Source organism: Alexandromys fortis, unplaced genomic scaffold (assembly GCF_014885135.2).
Source record: "Alexandromys fortis isolate MF-2015 unplaced genomic scaffold, M_Fortis_MF-2015_v1.1 scaffold_161, whole genome shotgun sequence".
Classification (NCBI taxonomy): Eukaryota; Metazoa; Chordata; class Mammalia; order Rodentia; family Cricetidae; genus Alexandromys; species Alexandromys fortis.
This window is the reverse complement of record NW_026068073.1, coordinates 2,249,208-2,268,025: the sequence shown is the minus strand read 5'-3', so window position 1 is coordinate 2,268,025 and position 18,818 is coordinate 2,249,208. Positions and strand designations below refer to the sequence as shown.

Here is an 18,818-nt window from a genome sequence, read left to right as displayed (position 1 = left end):
AATAAAAATTAAAAAACAAACTAGACAATGAGAGGGGAGCATGGGGGATCTGGAGGAGTTGGAGAAACAGTCTTGACATTGGGAGGGGATTTGAGGGATCTGGAGGAGTCGGAGTGGGTGGTAAGGATGAATATGATCAAATGCATTGTACATATAAATAAAATTCTCAAAGAATAAATTTTAAAAATTTAAAAGATCTCTCTAGGTGCTGGAGAGATGGCCCAATAGTTGAGAACACGGTCTGCTCTCCCAGAGGATTCAGGCTCAGTTGAGAACACCATCTGCTCTCCCAGAGGATCCAGGCTCAGTTGAGAACACTGTCTGATCTCCCAGAGGATCCAGGCTCAGTTGAGAACACTGTCTGCTCTCCCAGAGGATCCAGGCTCAATTCCTAGCTACCACGGAGTAGCTCAGAACTGTCTGTAACTCCAGTTCCAGGGACTCAGCATCCTCGCACAGTTATACATGCAGAAAAAAAAACCAACGCAATAAAAATAAAAAATAAATCAATCATTTTTTAAAAAATCTCTCTAAGGGGCAGGAGAGCTAGCTCATCAGTCAAGGCCACTGACTTTTCCGGAAGACGCACCCACATAGTGGCTCACAGCTGCCTATAATAACTGCAGTTCCAGGGGATGGAGCTGCTTCTTCTAACTTCCATGGACACCTACATGCTGTGTATACAGACAAGCTGGCAAACCAATCACACACATTAAAAAAAATACTTTATTGTTAGAATTCAAACAACTGAGCTATATTATTCAGCTCAGTTTGTAGTGCTTGCCTGTTCTTCATGAAGCCCAGGATTTGATCCAAAACACTGCATCAAACAAGTTATAGGGGTGCATACAACCCCAGCACTCAGGAGGTGGAGGCAGAGGGGCCTGGGGTTCAAGGTTATCAGCTATGGAAGGAGGTCAAGACTAGTGTGGGTACAAGAAATCTTATCTCAAAAAAAATGGTGGTTTATCTCTAAATGTCATGGTTCACACCTGTAATCCCAGCCCTTGGAGGACTGAGGCTGGAAGGCTGCTGTGAACTGAGGCCAGCCTGGCCCGTGGCATGAGAGCTTATTCCACGGAACAGGCTGAGGTGAGCACCGGGAGGTAAAAGCGCTGCCCCGAGCCTGATGACCTCAGGCTGGCCTCTGACCACCGCTCGAGTGTGCACACTCACCATGTACACACAATGCCGGTTAAATCCCTAAGATGATACAGTAATAAGCAAGCAAAATATAATCTACAATTTTAAAGATAAAACATTCAACAACTGCACACTGAACTTAAAAACCATATAAGTCAAAACAAATGCCAAGAGAGAAATAGGCCGCTAATGTTGCGTCTTTATTACAAAATACAAATTCCCAGAATCACATTAAACCTCAGTGTGGGGTTTTTGTTTGACTTTTTTTCTTCCTGTTCAGTAAAGCCCATCCCAGGCTCTAGCATCTCTGTTGGAATCGGCACATCCTCATGATTGTCATTTCATGTGAAGGTTTGTGTCTGGCACTCGGTTCATAGATGCTGGGCTCCTACCTCCCTTGGGGGTAGAGACCTCCTGGAAAATTGGAGTGGGGGCATCAACAGAAAGAGAGATCAGGACAGGAAAGAGAGGAAGAGGCTGCCGGAGGTCATGATCAGGAGGGTGGTGCTCCACTAATGAGGGGTGGTGCTCCACTAGGGAGGGTGATGCTCCACTAGGGAGGGATGGTGCTCCACTAGGGAGGGGTGGTGCTCCACTAGGGAGGGTGATGCTCCACTAGGGAGGGGGTGCTCCACTAGGGAGTGATGGTGCTCCACTAGGGAGGGTGATGCTGCAGTAGGGAGGGTGATGCTCCACTAAGGAGGGGTGGTGCTCCACTAGGGAGGGATGATGCTCCACTAAGGAGGGGTGATGCTCCACTAGGGAGGGGTGATGCTCCACTAGGGAGGGTGATGCTCCACTAGGGAGGGGGTGCTCCACTAGGGAGGGGTGGTCCTCCACTAGCCACTCAGTGTCCCATTTCCCAAAGATTTAGGAGCCACCCACCTCTGGTCCTGGCTCTTGGCCTCTTTTTCCATTAGCAGGTTGCCCTGCCCAGCTGTGTCATCCATGTCTGGCTGTGCCGGCTGAACCAGGGTACCTGGTGGGGGAAGCCTGCTTCCCTGCCTCCTGCCGACCCTGTATGGGGGCCAGGAGTGAATCCTGGGTGTTAACCACAAATGGTCTTGTCTCCCCTGCCCAAATGACAGGAAGAGGGACACAGAAATGACAGAAAGGGATAGGAAACCAATATTCAGAGATGAGAGACAGAGAGAAAAGGAGAGAAAAGAAAGACAGACAGGGAGGGAGAGAGAAAAAAAAAAAAAAACAGAGAAAGCCAGAGACAGACACACAGAAAAAGAAAAATCAGAGAGGCAGAGCAAAAGAGCGACAGTACAGACACCAAGAGAACCAGTGACAGAGAGAGACGGGATGCACGGGAGGTAGAGACAGAGAGAAACGGGGACAGAGAGATGGGGAAAGAAATGCTGACAGACTCACTGGGTGTCAAATGTTGACAGACTCTGTGAGGTCCTGTGAGGACTGACAGCTAGCTCACAAGGTAGAATTTTAAAGACAGACAAAGCTGGGAGGAGAGATGAGAAAGGAACCACAGGAGCAATGAGTGAGTGAATGTGGCATAGGAGTCCTTGCTCCAGAAATCAGGAACCCTTGCTCCAGAAATCAGGAACCCTTGCTCCAGAAGAGCAGCTCTGAGCTGGTGAGAAGCCAGGTGCCAGGAGAGCCTCCTTGCCCTGAGGACCCCTCCCCATCCTTGGGGCCAGGGAGGGAGGGAGTGGCACTAGGCACTGGGTGGGGGGTGTTCTGGGGGTGGAGGGGAGGGGAGACCGGAAGAGTGAGTGCTGGGGCCCAGACTGACAGGAACCTCAGTGCCAGGGAATGTGCCCCAGGGACCAGTGGGTGGTTATATCACCTGGTGCCAAAGCAGAGGAGGAGGTGGCAGCTGGAAAGCTCAGACCAGCCTGAGAAGTCTGCAGCTATATTGGGAGCCAGACCCCACTACCCACTGCCCAGGGGACCCAGGGACAGTGGCAGGTGAGGCCTGGGGAGGGGGGTCTCAGCGAGTAAGGGAGGAGAGAGGCTGGGGCTGGGGCTGGCTCTGTCTTATCTTGGTTTCACCCTGCCTGTCCTAGCTATCCACACTCAAAGGAGTGTAAGATGCTTGCAGTCCTCCCCTGCACTGCTGGCCCCTGGGTGCTAAGAGTGAGGCTGTCCAGCCCCTGTGATCAATGTCTTCTAGGGAAACTGAGCAGAGAAGGCCAGGAAAGTGGATCAGAACTCTCTCCAGAGCAGGCCTCTCCAGAATCACCTATGCCTCTCCAATTTCTTACCAGATGCAGCGGTCATGGCGAGGGTAGTGCATCCTTGGAAGTGGACGGTGGCAACCCTGATTGCAACCCTGATTCTGGGGGTCTCAGGTAACTAGAGTCCCTAAGTGTGTGTGAGGGACTGCCTCTGTGGACCAGGTGAATGTGTGGTCGTGTCTGTGTGGTTACACAATTGAAAATGGGCCCCATAGCTGTGTGAACTGGGGAGAAGGCGAGGGCTTCTATTTTTATTATTTATTTATTTATTTTTGAGTCAGAATCTCACCATGTGGTTCAGGCTGGTCTAGAACTCACTATCTAGACCAGGCTGACCTTGAACTTGTGACCACTCCTCTCATACCTGACTCCTAAGGGCTAGGATTGCAGCTGTATGCCATCATGTGTCTTTGCTTTGGTTTTGTTTTGGTTTTTTATTTATTTTATGGTATTAGTATGAATTTTGCATTAAGCATGCCTGGTGCCCAAGGAGGCCAGAATGGGCGTCAGCTCTCCTAGAACTGGAGATGCAGGTAGTTGTGAGCCGTCATTGTACCCAGGTCTCCTGCAAGAGTAACCAGTGTTTTTAACTGCTGAGCCTTCTTCCAGGCCCCTTATTTTTAGTTTTTGAGACATAATGTCACTTTGTAGCCCAAACTAGTCTAGAACATGCTCTGTAGCCTAGACTGCCCTGGAACTCCGAAGCCCTTGTCAGTCTTCCTGCTTCAGCCTCCCAAATTCTGGGTTACAGGTGTGAGCTAGTGTGAGTGGCTCGTGTGTGGTCTCTTTCCCATCAAGTGGCTGTGCGTGGCAGACAGTGCTAACCTTCGGAGGCTTTGTGACCAGTTTGGTGCTGCAACGGTGTGGGTGCACACTCCAGATTGGTGCAAATGCTACTGTGCATCTGGCCCGGGCTGTCTCTTTTTTAAAATAAATATTTATTTATTTATTTATTTATTTATTTATTTATTTTATTATGCATACAAGATTCTGTCTGTGTGTATGTCTGCAGGCCAGAAGAGGGCACCTCATTACAGAGAGGTTGTGAGCCACTATGTGGTTGCCAGGAATTGAACTCAGGACCTTCGGAAGAGCAGGCAATGCTCTTAACCGCTGAGCCATCTGTCCAGCCCCCCTGGGCTGTCTCTTTTGCACCCCAGTCTCTATGTCTGGAATGCGGTGCAGTTCCGCTCATCACATGACCCTAGTGTTTGCAGACAATCCTTTTTACGTGTGAGGGTGTGTCTGTGACAGTACTTGTGATCTTTACACTTGGGGGGCTGTGTGTTTGTGAGGCTGTGAGCGCAGCTGGATGTGTGCTCATGCAGCTGTATCTAGGGTTCCTGACCCTGCTTCAAGGAACGAAGTGAGAAGTGAGTGGAGAAGGTGGGCAGCCACTGGAATGATTCTCTTGCACTGTGCCAAGCTGGAAAGAGAATATAAATGTTTTTTTAAGTATGACATGTCAATGTGCCCATGTGCAGAAGTGTGTGCTGTGTTCCCATCCACACGTGCCTGCCTGTCACTTAGAGGCTGGTCAGGTGTATGAGCTCCTGAGAGACCACCTGACACTGGGGGGGGGGCGGGTGCACTGGGGCACAATAAGTGTGTTCCTTGGAATGTGCCTGTGGGTGTATAGAACACTGAGGCCTCCCTTCTCTGGGTCACTAGCAGAAACATGACCAGCGTCTGGCCTATGGGGGATGGGGGGTAGCGACAGAATGCATACCCGTCTTTGCAGGAATTCAAAAATGACCCTTGCTGTATTCCTCCAGTCCCCTTTTTCTGTCCCCCCCCCAAGCTCCATCCAAGAACTCTGACTCCACCCACTGTCCTCAACCGAGTCCCCAGAGCCTCGTCTTTTCACTAGGCTCAACCTTGCTGTAGGTAGCTCCAGAGCTCAGCTCCACCTTCCAAAGTCAGGGCTCTTTGTGGGACTGATCACATCAAGGAACCTTGGCCTTTCCTCTTTCTAAATTCCAAATCCTCAGCCTCCCAGGTCTTAAAGTTGCCATCCTGGTGCCTCAGCATCCTGAATAGGTGGGTGACAGGCTTGTGACACTGGGCTTGGCTTGACTGCACTTCTGGAAACTAGATACCAAGCCTCAAGCCAACTGTCTTAAGGGCTCTTGTGCCCCCAGGGTACTCTCCTCCTCCCCAGGTAGCATCAACCGAGCTCCAAGCAATGTCAGGAATCCCTGAGGCTCCCAAAGTCCATGGAGCCCAATAGAACTAGGAATCTGTCCTAAACCCCAACTCCCTGGCTGAGTTGCCTTTCCGCTAGTTCTACAAGCTCCTTCCCTGCAGCCTTGACCCTGCCCACACAATTCTGACCCCGCCCCTAAAGATCGGGCCACACCTGACTGACCTGGCCCCACCTCTACCGTCTTTGTCCTACCCTTCCGTCCTAGCCTCACCCCTGCAACTCTGTTATCTACATTCTAGGACCCAGTCCTTCAGCCCTCGCCCAGTCCTATAACCTCACCTCCAAGTTGAAATTGGTTCCAATTTCTTATCTAAGAGCTTGGGGTGGGCAGTTGGGTTGGTACCAGTTCCTGACTCTGAAAGAGTACCCCTGCATCAGAGCCCCGCCCCAGCCCATTCTCCACCGACTCTTCCTAGAGCCTGTTCTTGCGGACGACGTTTCCGCTTGTGACAACCCCTCCGGCAACCGGCCCTCTGGGACTAACCGAGACCTCAGCAGGGAGTCCCAGTCAGAGGAGGACTCCAGGTCGGATAGCAGCAATCGCATCGTGAACGGGTCAGACTGTGATAAGGACAAGCAGCCGTGGCAGGGCGCGCTGCTGCTGGGACCCAACAAGTTGTACTGTGGGGCGGTGCTGATCAACCCACAATGGCTGCTCACAGCAGCGCACTGCAGAAAGCCGTGAGTACAGCTGAAGAAAGGGGGATGGGAGGAAGCTGGGGACTATGGAAGGAGCAGGAGAGCAGACATCTGAGGAGGAGACTGGGAAGGAGCGGAGGAAGGGAGGAGGGAGGGAGGGAGGGAGGGAGGGAGGGAGGGAAGGAAGGAAGGAAGGAAGGAAGGAAGGAAGGAAGGAAGGAAGGAAGGAAGGAAGGAAGGAAGGAAGGAAGGAAGACTGGTAAAGTTCATAGATGAAAGACGGAAGAAGGAAGATGGGTGGAAGGAAAGGATTCGTGGATGGATGGGCGTTTGGAAGGCGGATGGAAGGATGAAAGGATGGGAGGATAGATGGACACAACAGCATGAGGGTTGATCTGGGATCTGGGCATGGAGGTAAGGATAGGTGGAATTAAACGCCAAAAGGGGTAGAGATAGATAAAGACTGCAATAGAGGTAAAAGGAGAGAGACAGAGGTGTAAAGATGATATAGACATAGACATGTGGACCGGAGGTGAGACTGGGACCCACGAAGACAAAGATGAGGTTGGGAAGGGGCTGGGTATAGGGCATTGGAGACTGGCATTGAACCTGGCTGGGTGGGCGATGGAGTGGAGTTTGAGAGATGCATGTGCATGGTTCTAGCTTGGGAAGAGTGCTGTTGGGGTTGGGCACACATACATTGATGGTTTAGGGTAAGATGGATTTAGGATTGGATCTAGAATGAAGGATAGTGGGAAGTGTGTTGGGTAGAGAGAAAGAGTTGACAGAGTTGAGGCCAGGACCAGATATAAGACAGATGGTGTGGTTGGGTTTGTTTATGGAGTGAGGAATGGCTAAACACTTTGGGGTTGATTTATTGTTTTATCGTTATTTTACTGTTTTTGAGAAAAGGTCTTGTGCAGGCCAGACTAGCTGTGTAGCCAAAAATGACTTTGAACTCTGATCCTCCTGCCTTCATCTCCTAGCCTGTGTTTCCAGGCCCGGATGAGATGGTTACATTGGGTGCAGAGGATGATTTGATTATAGGCAAGACATAAACAACCTAAGACATAGACTTGGGGTGGAGAATGCTCATGCTGATAGTTGCCAGAGGGTACACACTCAGGAGGCATTTATGTGGAAGATAGAATGCAGATGGACCGGAGCTGTGGTGGGGATGGGGGTGCACACATGGTGCACATAGACCAGGAGCTGTGGTGGGGATGGGGGTGCACACAGGCTGCACATAGACCAGAGCTGTGGTGGGGATGGGGGTGCACACAGGGTAGAGACGGATAGAGTACAGTTAGGGGTGATGAAGGTATGGAACTGGGTTCAGAATGGGTAGAGCTGGGATTAAGACTGAAATAGAGTTGGGTGAGAACAGGATTAAGTTGTGGATGAGGACGGGAGGTTCTAAGGTTGAGGATGGAATGAAGTTGGGTGAAAATGGATAACATTGGGGTTGAGGATGGGTTAGAGTAAGGATGGGAACTGCCTTGGACAGGTGGTCAAAGTTATGGGCTGGCAATGATCGTCGCCACATTCCTCAGAGTCTTCAGAATCCGTCTGGGCCACCACTCCATGTCACCTGTCTACGAGTCCGGTCAGCAGATGTTCCAGGGAATCAAATCCATCCCCCACCCTGGTTACTCCCACCCTGGCCACTCCAATGACCTCATGCTCATCAAAATGAACAGAAAAATCCGTAGTTCTCGCTCAGTGACGCCCATCAAAATTGCCTCTAGCTGTCCCACCGCGGGGACCAGATGCATGGTGTCTGGCTGGGGGACAACGAGCAGCAGTCACAGTGAGTACACTGCTTCTTCCTGATTCCTGCTCTTCCGGCTATCCTGGAACTCTGCATCTTCCTGTCACCATCTCACTACGGTGTGGACCGCGGGCTTGCACAAGCCTGCCCAGTTGTGCCCCCCTCTCACCCTCTGCCCGTCACGATGCTCTTGTTCCACAGATAACTTCCCCAAAGTCCTCCAGTGCCTGAACGTCACTGTGCTAAGTGAGGAGAGGTGCAAAGACTCCTACCCAGGACAAATAGACAAGACCATGTTCTGCGCTGGTGATGAAGAGGGCAGGGACTCCTGCCAGGTAAACACTGGGTGCCGCTCCGTCTATCCAGAAGCATGGCTGCCATTTATGTATTTTATTTGTGTGTGTACACTTGTGTCGCGGTGTGTGTGTGGTGGTCGGGGGGACAACACACAGAGGTCAGTTCTCTTCCTCCACTATGTGGGTTCTCAGGATTGGACTCGGGCCATTGGGCTCGGCAGCTAGCACCGTTACCACTGAGCCACCTCATCAGCCCAGCGAGTGCCCACAGATCGCCTGGACTGTATTAACTCCCAGGACCCTTACTTTCATAGAGTTCACCCTCCCAAGTACTCTTCTCTGATGGACACTCATCTTGAACCTCCACATTCAGTTTTCGGTTTTCATATAGGAAAAAAATTAAATTTAAAGAAGTGGGGCGTGACTTGTTATCTCAGATATGTGGGAGGCTGATCAGGAAGGATGAAAGCCAAGTGCCAGCCTAGGCTACAGCGTAAGTCCAAGGTTGGCCTGAGCAGTGTGAGACGCCTTCTCAAAACAAAAAGTGAAGCTAGGGGAGCTAGGGGTGTGGTCAGTGGTAGAGTCCCTGCCGAGAACCCCCCAGTGAGGGCCTGCGAGTGTGGTCAGTGGTAGAATCCTTGTATAGCATGCTACAAGGCTTGAATTCTATCTCCTGCCTCACAAAACAGTAAATAAATAACTAAGGAGGTGGGATTAACATTAATAGTATATTATACTTAATTAATATGTCATCTCTCTATGTTCTCAAGTGACATTTTCAGAATTTAGTTAATATAGAACAATTATTAATATACCACTCACACACACATCTAACACACAATGCCTTTTGCCCTGAAAATCCATCTCAGTTTGCTAGATATAATCAACTACCCCATCGCAGTTCAGATCTGGAAACGAGACGGCAAGGCTGTTCCTTGTGGTCAAAAAGGTTGTGCCCTGCACAAAGGTGCTACACCTCAGGAGGTCCCCTTTACATAATGGCTGTCATAATTCTGTCTCCAAGCCTGTGATGGGTAAAGCAGAATTCACTAGATGATAGTCTTCTAATAAATGCTAATAAAATGTCACGAGAAAGAAAAAAGAAACCTTGCTTTAAGTGTTTTAAGAAGAGCGTCTAGGAAGTGCCGAAGAAGCAGAAAGAAAACACAGAATCCTATGGTCAGGACTAGAGAGGTGGCTCAGCCATTAAGAGCACTGGCTGGTCTTCCAGAGATCCCAAGTTCTGTTCCCAGCACCCACATCTGTAACTCCAGCACCAGGGAATCTGACACCTTCTTCTCAGGTACCTGCACTCACATACATATACCCACACACAAATTCACACATGTACACACAATACAGTGGATCTCCACCTGTGGGTCGTGACCCTCTGGGGTCAAAGGACGCTTTCACAGGACTCACCTAAGACCATCTTGCATGTCAGCTTTTTGCAACTCATAACAGTAGCAAAATTGCAGTTCTGAAGTAGCAACAAAAATAATTTTATGGTTGGGGGTCATTACAACATGAGGAACTGTATTAAAGGGTTCAGCATTAGGAAGGTTGAGAACCACTAATTTTTTTTTTTCGAGATAGGGTTTCTCTGTAGCTTTGGTACCTGTCCTGGAACTAGCTCTTGTAGACCAGGTTGGCCTTGAACTCACAGAGATCCGCCTGCCTCTGCCTCCCGAGTGCTGGGATTAAAGGTTTGCACCACCACTGCCCCGAGAGAACCACTAATTTTACATGAGAAAAATAAATCTTTTTGAAACTGACAGTAACGACTTTTAGAAACTCCTTTGGTTGAGACACTTTACAAATAGTGCTGTTTCAGGAAGCTCTATGGAGTCACAGAGAAGACAACACAAGTCCAGTCTTTGTGGTGGATGTCGGGAGGACTTCCTTAGTCTGGATGTTATAGGCAGAGCATAAAACTCCCGGAGCCAGACTCGCACAGGCTAAGGGCCCAGAGAAGTCCTGTGCAAATGCAGCAAGGGAGCAGCTGGTCTGACTTAAAGACTGGAAAGGAATCAATATTTCTTGGGTACAGTTATGGGGGAAGGTGGATAGCAGCTGGTGCATCTCTGAGGTTTGCTGGCCAGCCGGCCTACTGGATCAGTAAGCTCCAGATCACTGAGGCTGTCTTCCGAGCTCCACGTGTACACACACACACACACACACACACACACACACACCAGCAACAATAACAACAAACAGCTGCAAGACCTGCAAGACCGGCTGTGCTAATAAAATCACTGTGGCGCCTGATTGCGGGCTGGCTTCCTCTCATGTCTCTAGCTCAGGCAGTAGCTCTTGTGAACCTTGGTTTCCAGGCTCAGAGAAATTGACTAGTGGGCTTTCAGAGAAAACCACTGAGACAGCATCTAGGCCTGTTAGCATAGGACTGTCATCCCAGGTATTCAGAAGGTTGAGGCAGGAGGATCACAAGTTCCAGCCCAGCCTGGCCCTGTCTCAAAACAAACAGCAGAAATAAACAGGAGGAGGAGAAAGACAAGGAGGGCAGGGGAGAGTAACGACAGAAAAAGTTAAATGCTAACAATGTCTTCTCTCTCTCTCTTTATCTCTGTCTCTCTCTGTCTCTCTCTCCTCTCTCTCTTTCTCTGTCTCTCTCTCCTCTCTCTTTCTCTGTCTCTCTGTCTCTCTCTCCACTCTCTCTTTCTCTCTCTGTCTCTCTCTGTCTCTCTTTCTCTCTGTCTCTCTCTCCTCTCTCTCTTTCTCTCTCTGTCTCTCTCTGTCTTTCTCTCTCTGTGTCTCTCTCCTCTCTCTTTCTCTCTGTCTCTCTGTCTCTCTCCTCTCTCTGTCTCTCTCTCTGTCTCTCTGTCTCTCTCCTCTCTCTGTCTCTCTCTCCTCTCTCTTTCTCTCTGTCTCTCTGTCTCTCTCCTCTCTCTGTCTCTCTCTCTGTCTCTCTGTCTCTCTCTCCTCTCTCTCTTTCTCTCTGTCTCTCTCTCCTCTCTCTCTCTGTCTCTCTCTGTCTCTCTCTCCTCTCTCTCTTTTTGTCTCTCTCTTTTTCTCTGTCTCTCTCTTTCTCTCTGTCTCTCTCTCTGCCTCCCTGTCTCTCTCTCCTCTCTCTCTCTCTCTCTCTCTCTCTCTCTCTCTCTCTCTCTCTCTCTCTCTCTGCCTCTCTGTTTTATCTGCCTTGAATCCTGTCTGTCCTCTCCCCCTTTCCATACCTGCTTCCTGTGTCCCAACCCTTCTGCATCAATGCATGGTGCTGGTGTCCGGTTCCTTCTCATTCTACCTGATCACACCCCTGCCCCCTTCTGTGTGCCTCCACTCTTCCCCAACAGGGTGATTCCGGGGGCCCTGTGGTCTGCAATGGCCAGCTGCAGGGCCTTGTGTCCTGGGGTGATTTCCCCTGTGCCCAGCGGAACAGGCCAGGTGTCTACACCAACCTATGTGAGTTCGTTAAGTGGATTGAGGACACCATCAAATCCAACTCGTGAGCCAGCATCATCCCACTACAGTGACAAGCACAGCCATTGAGGATGCTGCAGACAGGCCATGTTTTATGTCTCCTGACATCAAGATCCTCGTCCCAAATGGTGGACTGGCTCTGTTCCTATAGCCAGACCCCAGGGACACTTCCTGGAATGACATGGGTTGAAACCCATCATCCTCAGTAAATCAATACACAAACCCAGAGTTGAGCCTTTTCTGCAGCTATAACCCAGGTTTAGACCCAGAAATAAAAGCCATGGGAAGAACCTCCTTGGTACGTCTCTTCCTGTGTCGTGCTGCTGTGAATAAGTGCTGTCTTAGATACTTTTCTATTGTATGCTAAGACACCAAGACCAAGGCAACTTAAAGAAAAAGTTTATATGGGGCTTACTGTTTAAGGGGTCAGAGTCCATGACCGCTATGGGGTGGAGCACGGTGCTGGAGCAGTAACTGAGAGCTCACATCTCGAGACACAACCACAAGACAAAGAGAAAGCTAGATGGGGGTGTCCCAGGCATTTAAAACCTCAGAGCCCACCACAGAGACACACCTTTCCCAACAACACTGTACCTCCTAATCCCTCCCAAACATCTCTACCAATTGAGGACCAAGCACTCAAATATATGAACCTGTGGTGACCATTCTCAGTCAGACTCACACCAGCTTCTCCTCCACGACAATGGATTTGCAGGGGTCCTTTGGTGACTTCACATTTTCTTCACAAATAATAACTACCTTAGTTACTTTTCTATGCCTGTGGCCGAGCACCTGACGAAGGCAGCTTAAGGAGAAAGGATTCATTCTGGCTCACGGGTCCAGGGTGCAGCCTGTCATGGGGGGAAAGCAAACCCAGAGCTTGAGGTGGTTGTCACACTGCACCCAGTCAGGAAGCAGGATACGCATTGTCTTTCAGTGACTTCCTCCTCCTTAGCTAGACCATGACCCAGTTTATGAGCTGGTGCTGCCTACGTCCAGGGCGGGCCTTCCTACCTCAACTAACCCCTGCAGACAGTCCCTAGGCTTATCTCCTAGGTGACTCGAGATCTTATCAAGTTAATGCTACTAACTAACCAATAGTCGAAACTTGCTGCATGACAAGAGCATAGCAGTCCCCCAATTGCAACTCTACCCTAATTTCTTCAGTTGTGGCTTAGTCCCCAACGCACAGTGTTCAACTTGGGATTTTTATTTATTTATTTATTTTTAATTAAAAATTTCCACTTCCTCCCCTCCTTCCATTTCCCTCCCCCTCCCCATCCCCCTCCTCCTCCCTCTCCAGTCCAAAGAGCAGTCAGGGTTCCCTGCCCTATGGGAAGTCCAAGTTCCTCCCCCCTCTATCCAGGTCTAGGAAGGTGAGCATCCAAACAGACTAGGTTCCCACAGAGCCAGTACATGCAGTAGGATCAAAACCCCGTGCCATTGTCCTTGGCTTCTCAGTCAGCCCTCCTTGTCCGACACATTCAGAGTCCGGTTTGATCACATGCTCCATCAGTCCCAGTCCAGCTGACTTTGGTGAGCTCCCATTAGATCAGTCCCACCGTCTCAGTGGGTGGGTGCACCCCTTGCTGCCCTGACTTCCTTGCTCATGTTCTCCCTCCTTCTGCTCCTCATTTGGACCTTGGGAGAAACTTGGGTTTTTTTAACTGCTCTAAAAACAATGTCCATTCAACCAAAGCCACACCTCAAGTGCTGACTCTCGATCTCTCCCAAGCTAGTGATGCGCAGTCTGGTACTACTTTAGATTGGCTATGAAGTGAGTCCTAAAAGGCTCCTGTGTCGGGGCTGGTCCAGGCTGGCAGTGGGAGCTGCAAGACTTTTGAGAGATAGATCCCAGTGGAAGGAAGTTAGGTCACTGTGGATGAACCCTTGGAGAAGGACGATGTCAGGACCTTAACCTTTCCTCTCTACTTCCTGATCAGTGTGGTTTGAGCAGCCTCTTTCACCTCCTGTTCCCGCCTTGATGAATGAGTTCACTGCAGACCGGAAGGCAAGGTGACCTGAAACCTCTGAAGTCCAAATCTAAATAAACCTTTCTTCTATCTAAGGCATTTTTCTCGGGTATTTTGTCATGGAAAGCACAGTAACATAAATGTTCTCTCTTAATGGTGGACAGCAAGAAGCCAGCCTCCCTCATCCTTGAGCCTACAGAAGCAACTCACTACGCATGGTGTGCAGATGTCTGGGACAGGTGGGATGCTGTGAATGAATCTGTAGTTCAGATAGGTGTTTATTTCTAGTTTATGTGTGTAGGTGTGTTGCCAGCATGTGTGACTATTCCCTACCTGTATGCAGTGCCCCCTAGAGGCCAGAAAAGGCATCAGATCCCTTGAGACTGGAATTACAGTTTAGATGTCTTGTGGGTACTGGGAAGAAGACCCAGGTCTTCTGGAAGGGCAGCCACTTACCTTAGCCTCTGAGCTATCGCTCCAGCCCCACCTTTTTGCTTCTGCACAATTTTAAAACTCTTTTCGGGGTGTGTGTGTGTCTTAAGTGTGGAGTTCAAAGAACGACCTTTGAGAACGTGTTTTCTTTTCCCACCATGTGGGTCTGGGATCAAACCCAAGTCTTCAGGCTTAGTGAAAACAGTCCCCACCCACGGATTCATCTCACCAGGCGGCAGGTTTCTTTACACTTATCTTTCATTTATGTGTATTTGTCTGTGAGTGTGTGCACACACGCTCACAGAGGACAAGAGAGTATCAGATCCCCTGGAGCTGTGCCCACAGGCTGTGGAGAGCCTCCCTGTGTGGTCGTGAGGACCTAAACTTGGGTGCTCAGCGAGAGGAATATGTGCTCCTGTCAGCTGCGCCATCTTGGTGGCCTTCAGATTTTTTTTTCGTAGGCTACATAGCCATGCTAAACTACGCATGCAGAGTGGGGGTCCCATAGGTTTTGTTATATTGGCTTTTTGAGACAGGGTCTCTCTCTTATGTAGCTCTGGCTGTCCTTGAACTCAGAGATTCACCTGTTTCTACCTCCCAAGTGCTGGGATTAAAAACTTGTATCACCATGCCAGGCTCAGTTGGGTTCTTTGTTTTATTTTTGTTTGGTTTGGTTTGGTTTTTTAAGACAGGATTTCTCTATGTATCCCTGGTTGTCCTGGAACTCACTCTATAGACCAGGCTGGCCTTGAACTCTGCCTATTTCTGCTGGGATAAAAGATGTGTGCCACCATCGCCTGGCTTTCAACTGGGTTCTTATTCCTGAAGTAAAGGGGTGCTCTGCCTTGTTCTGAGTTTCTGGAACAGCACAGCGCAGCCGACCAACAAAGCACAACGTTCAGAAAGAGGGTGCAACCCTAAGCTTGAGTTTTGATTTCAAGAAGTGCTGACCCTGGGGGAATTTGAATTTCTGCCAAACAGCGTTTTTATTCTATTTTTAATGGGGTTTTGCCTTATTTCATCCTCTGATGGAAAAGAGAGTGCATTTTGTTCAAATTTCACCAGAGAGAGAACATGGGGACAGGTGAATCCCTAGAGTTGGCTGGCCAGTTGGCCTAGTCGAGTCAGGGAGACCTTGCTTCAGAAAATGAGGTGGGCAGTTCCTAAAAGATGACACCTGGCATTAGCCTCTGCCCTTCACACACACACACACACACACACACACACACACACACGTGTATTCACACAAAGATAGTGGGTTCATGAGATATTTGCTGTAACTAAGGCATAAACCGAGCATGGGAAGCTCCTGGCAGATTCTCCACCTCCCAAAGACACAGGTCCCATCTCCAATCTGCTTTTTGCAAGTGGTGGGGCTTGGACGTGAAGGAGCAGAACAAACTCCATTTTAGAATTCCATTTTAGACAGGGCCTAAGTAGGGGATGAACTCAGCTCCAGGAAAAGTCACAGACAATCCCAAGAAAGTCTACAAACTGCCAGGTGTGTGCCCCGCGTCATCGTCACCCCGTCCCCAGTCAGGGCGACCCAGGTGGGCCAGCCAATAAGAAACTTGGGTAAATGACATCTGCCAGCCCTAGGTGTCCTTGCGACTATTGATAGCTGCTGTTTGGAAGTTTCCCTAGACCTCAGCCAATGAATTTAAAGGTTGCATACCCCACCCTGAAGCACCAAGGGTTATATCACCCTTTAAAATCCCACTCCTGCCCATTTTCCTCCACCCGCTGGTCTGGGCTCGAGCCTGTAATCAATGAACAAACCCTGGGTGTTTGGATCAGATACCTGCTCTGTGGTGGTCTTGTTTGGAGACCTCGTGACTCAAGATCAGAGTCAAGGGTGAGCAGGGAACCCAAGACACAGATGGAACAACCCGGTCTGAGTCCACACTAGATAAACTGGATAAAGCTGAGACAGCTCAGCCAGTCCCCCACCCCGGCCAAGCCCAGCTATAGTTTATGTTAGTTAGCAAGTAACCTGGAAGCGTCAGGGAAGCCCTGGGACCCAGATCTAAGCAGGAAGATGGAAGCCAAGGCCACTAAGGCCAGTCTCTGGCTGGCTTACATGTGTGTGGGGGGGGGGGGGGAGTAAGGCTTTGGAGTTAGGGCTCAGTGGTAGAGCCATGAGCCAAGCCTAGCATCCCCCATGAGGAACCAAGGGCGTGGTTTCCAGGTCATTTGTGGACATGAGCAATATCTGGGCTTGCCCAGCAATGTAGTAGGAGGTTGATAAGCTCTTTTCGGCTGCACCCAGTTTATCTGAAGTGTGGAGTCAGACAAGGTCACAGAGCACCAGCCTCTCCTCCGTGTTCAGAGCGATGGGGAGCTTGCTGCAATGTGCAAGTTCCTGAGTTTAACGCCCCTCCCCGTACTGAATTTAAACATTTTTGTTAACGTTTTATTTTCTTTTTAATGTGTGCAGGTGGGGAGGATGAGGAGGTACGTGTATGTCTTGGCCTGATCTGTCAGAGAACAACTTGCAGGATTTGATTTCTCTCCTTCTACCCTGCTGGTCCTAGGGGTTGAACTCTGGTTGTCAGGCTTGGAGGCAGACACCTTTACCAGCTGAGCCACCTTGCCAGACTTATCCCCGTCTTTCTTCCGCCTGCCCCCAGCACTGAATTTTTTTAAAGCAAAAAGAAAGAAAGGGAGGAAGGAAGGAAGGAAGGAAGGAAGGAAGGAAGGAAAAGAAAGCAAGCAAGCAAGCAAGAAAGAAAGAAAGAAAGAAAGAAAGAAAACTGAGTGTAGTAATTGACACTTGTAGTTCCCATACTCAGGAGACAGAGGCAGGGAGGGTCTGGAGACTGAGGCCAGCCTGGGCTACAGGGTGAGAACCAGTCCCAGTAACGAAGCTGCTATGGGCATAGCTCCTCTGGTGGAGTGCTCACCTAGCGCAGGTGAGATATAGACAGGGTGTGGTGTTGTGGAGAGGGGAGCAGGGAGCCAGGACTTCAAGGTCACCACGAACTGTACAGCATTCAAAGCTAGCTTGTGCTACGTGCGGGCTTGTCACAAGCTCTGTTCAAAAGGAAGAAGATGGAAAAGTTGGGGAAGGTGGCATCCTGGGGAGGGCTAACCACCTTATACCACAAAAATAAAAGCCCCCCTTGGGCAGTTTGTGGGGCCTCTGGCAGTGGGACCACTGGCTTTTTGGAGCCCATTACCTATGGAAGGATACCTTGCTCAGCCTAGATATAAGGGGCAAGGGCATCGTCCTGCCTCAAGTGATTTGAAAGACTTTGTTGACTCCCAATGGGAGGCCTTACCCTCTCTGAGGTGCAGATTGAGGGTGGGGTGGGGAGAAGGTAGGGGAAGCAGGGGGAGGGGGAATTGGGATTGATATGTAAAATAAAAAAAGAAAATAGATTAAAACTAGTGACAGGATCACAGGTCAGTTGTAGCCCACGCTCTCAGGGATTTTCTCCTTACTCCGGTCCTGTGTGGGTGTCTCTCACCTCAGCTTGGATCAAGCAAAATAAAATGCAAGCAGCAGAGACACCTTTGGCTCTCTGTGCTGACACAGAGGGGAGGGCGTGGGAACAGAAGTTTCCAGAAGGAGGACGCTGAGCTGACGATTGCATCCTTGACTTTCTCTTCTCACATGAGGATGCGTCTTTTCCAGTGGATGCTGGTTCCAGTGGGGAGGAGGCAGGCTTCTCTGAGCAGTCCCTTGATGTCTAGGGTGGAGAGGTTCTTGCCTTCCTGCCTGGTGTTGTAAGACAGAGGAGCACAGGGCTGTGGTGGTGCAACAGCAAGCTTCTCACCCTAAGACACAGCCTGGCGCCCTGACAGACAGAAGTGATTGATGCTCATGGCAGGGGTGAGCTTATGGAGGAACAGACCAGACAAGCGGGCCCAAGAGCCACAGTCAGAGGAGACTCGCGGCAGGTGAATGTGCAAGTTTAGGAGTTAACGTAAGTTTCAACAGCAGCTCTGATGGACAGGGGATCACAGGATGCTGAATAAATGATGTTGGGAAAACCAGTTCCCTCCGTACTGGAAACCAAGCCCAGGGCTGGAGAGATGGCTCAGCAGATAGAGCATTAGCTGCAAACACCCTGAGTTTGATCTTTTGAACCTGCATAGAGGTGGAAAGGGAGAACTGATCCCAGCCTCGACATACATCATATACACACACAATAACAATAAATAACCTTTTCATAAAAAGAAAGAAACCAAAGCCCAGGTTCCCGTCTGGCACCACAAGAACTGGAAGCATCGCAGTGCTCAGAAGGCTGGGATAGGAGGATAGGAAGTTCCAGGCTAGCCTGGGCTATACAGAGAGATTCTATGTCAAAAATAAAATTTTTTTGCCAGACAATGGTAATGCACCCCTTTAATCCCAGGTGGATTTCTCTGAGTTTGAGGCCAGCCTGGTCTACAGAGCAAGTTCCAAGACAGCCAAGGTTACACAGAAAAACCCTGACTTGATAAAACAAAACAAAACAAAACAAACAAACAGAAAAATAAATAAATACATAAAATAAAGAATTTCAGACAGAAACAAGAGGCCGGGGCCATTTGGTAAAGTGCTTGCCGTGAAGAGGACCTGAGTGTGACCTCCAGAGCTCAGGAAACCAGGCACGGGCTGCTGACTTGGCTCAGAGGTCAAAGGCATCTGCATAGAGGACTACAGATACACATGAGCCTGAGAACTGAGTCTGGACCCTGAAGCCCACATGGTGGAAGCTCCCGTGTCATCTG

At 49.7% G+C, this 18,818-nt stretch overlaps 1 protein-coding gene across 1 annotated transcript; it reads left to right on the top strand.

Annotated features, from left to right (window-relative positions):
- The first annotated feature begins 3,388 nt into the window (after positions 1-3,388).
- Klk5 (kallikrein related peptidase 5) lies at positions 3,389-11,984 on the top strand. Its single transcript, XM_050121314.1, has 6 exons — positions 3,389-3,461; positions 5,509-5,534; positions 5,759-6,234; positions 7,746-8,002; positions 8,165-8,298; positions 11,568-11,984. The coding sequence occupies exons 1-6, from the start codon at positions 3,389-3,391 to the stop codon at positions 11,721-11,723; spliced, it is 1,122 nt and encodes a 373-aa protein (XP_049977271.1). The 3' UTR covers positions 11,724-11,984.
- Positions 11,985-18,818: the final 6,834 nt, after the last annotated feature.

Excerpts from the sequence above, each read along its gene's own strand:
- Klk5 (XM_050121314.1), top strand. The coding sequence starts at position 3,389 with ATGGCGAGGGTAGTGCATCCTTGGAAGTGGACGGTGGCAACCCTGATT. Across the intron at positions 3,462-5,508 it reads CCTGATTCTGGGGGTCTCAG|GTAGCATCAACCGAGCTCCA; the intron begins GTAACTAGAGTC and ends CCTCCTCCCCAG. Across the intron at positions 8,299-11,567 it reads AGGGCAGGGACTCCTGCCAG|GGTGATTCCGGGGGCCCTGT; the intron begins GTAAACACTGGG and ends CTTCCCCAACAG.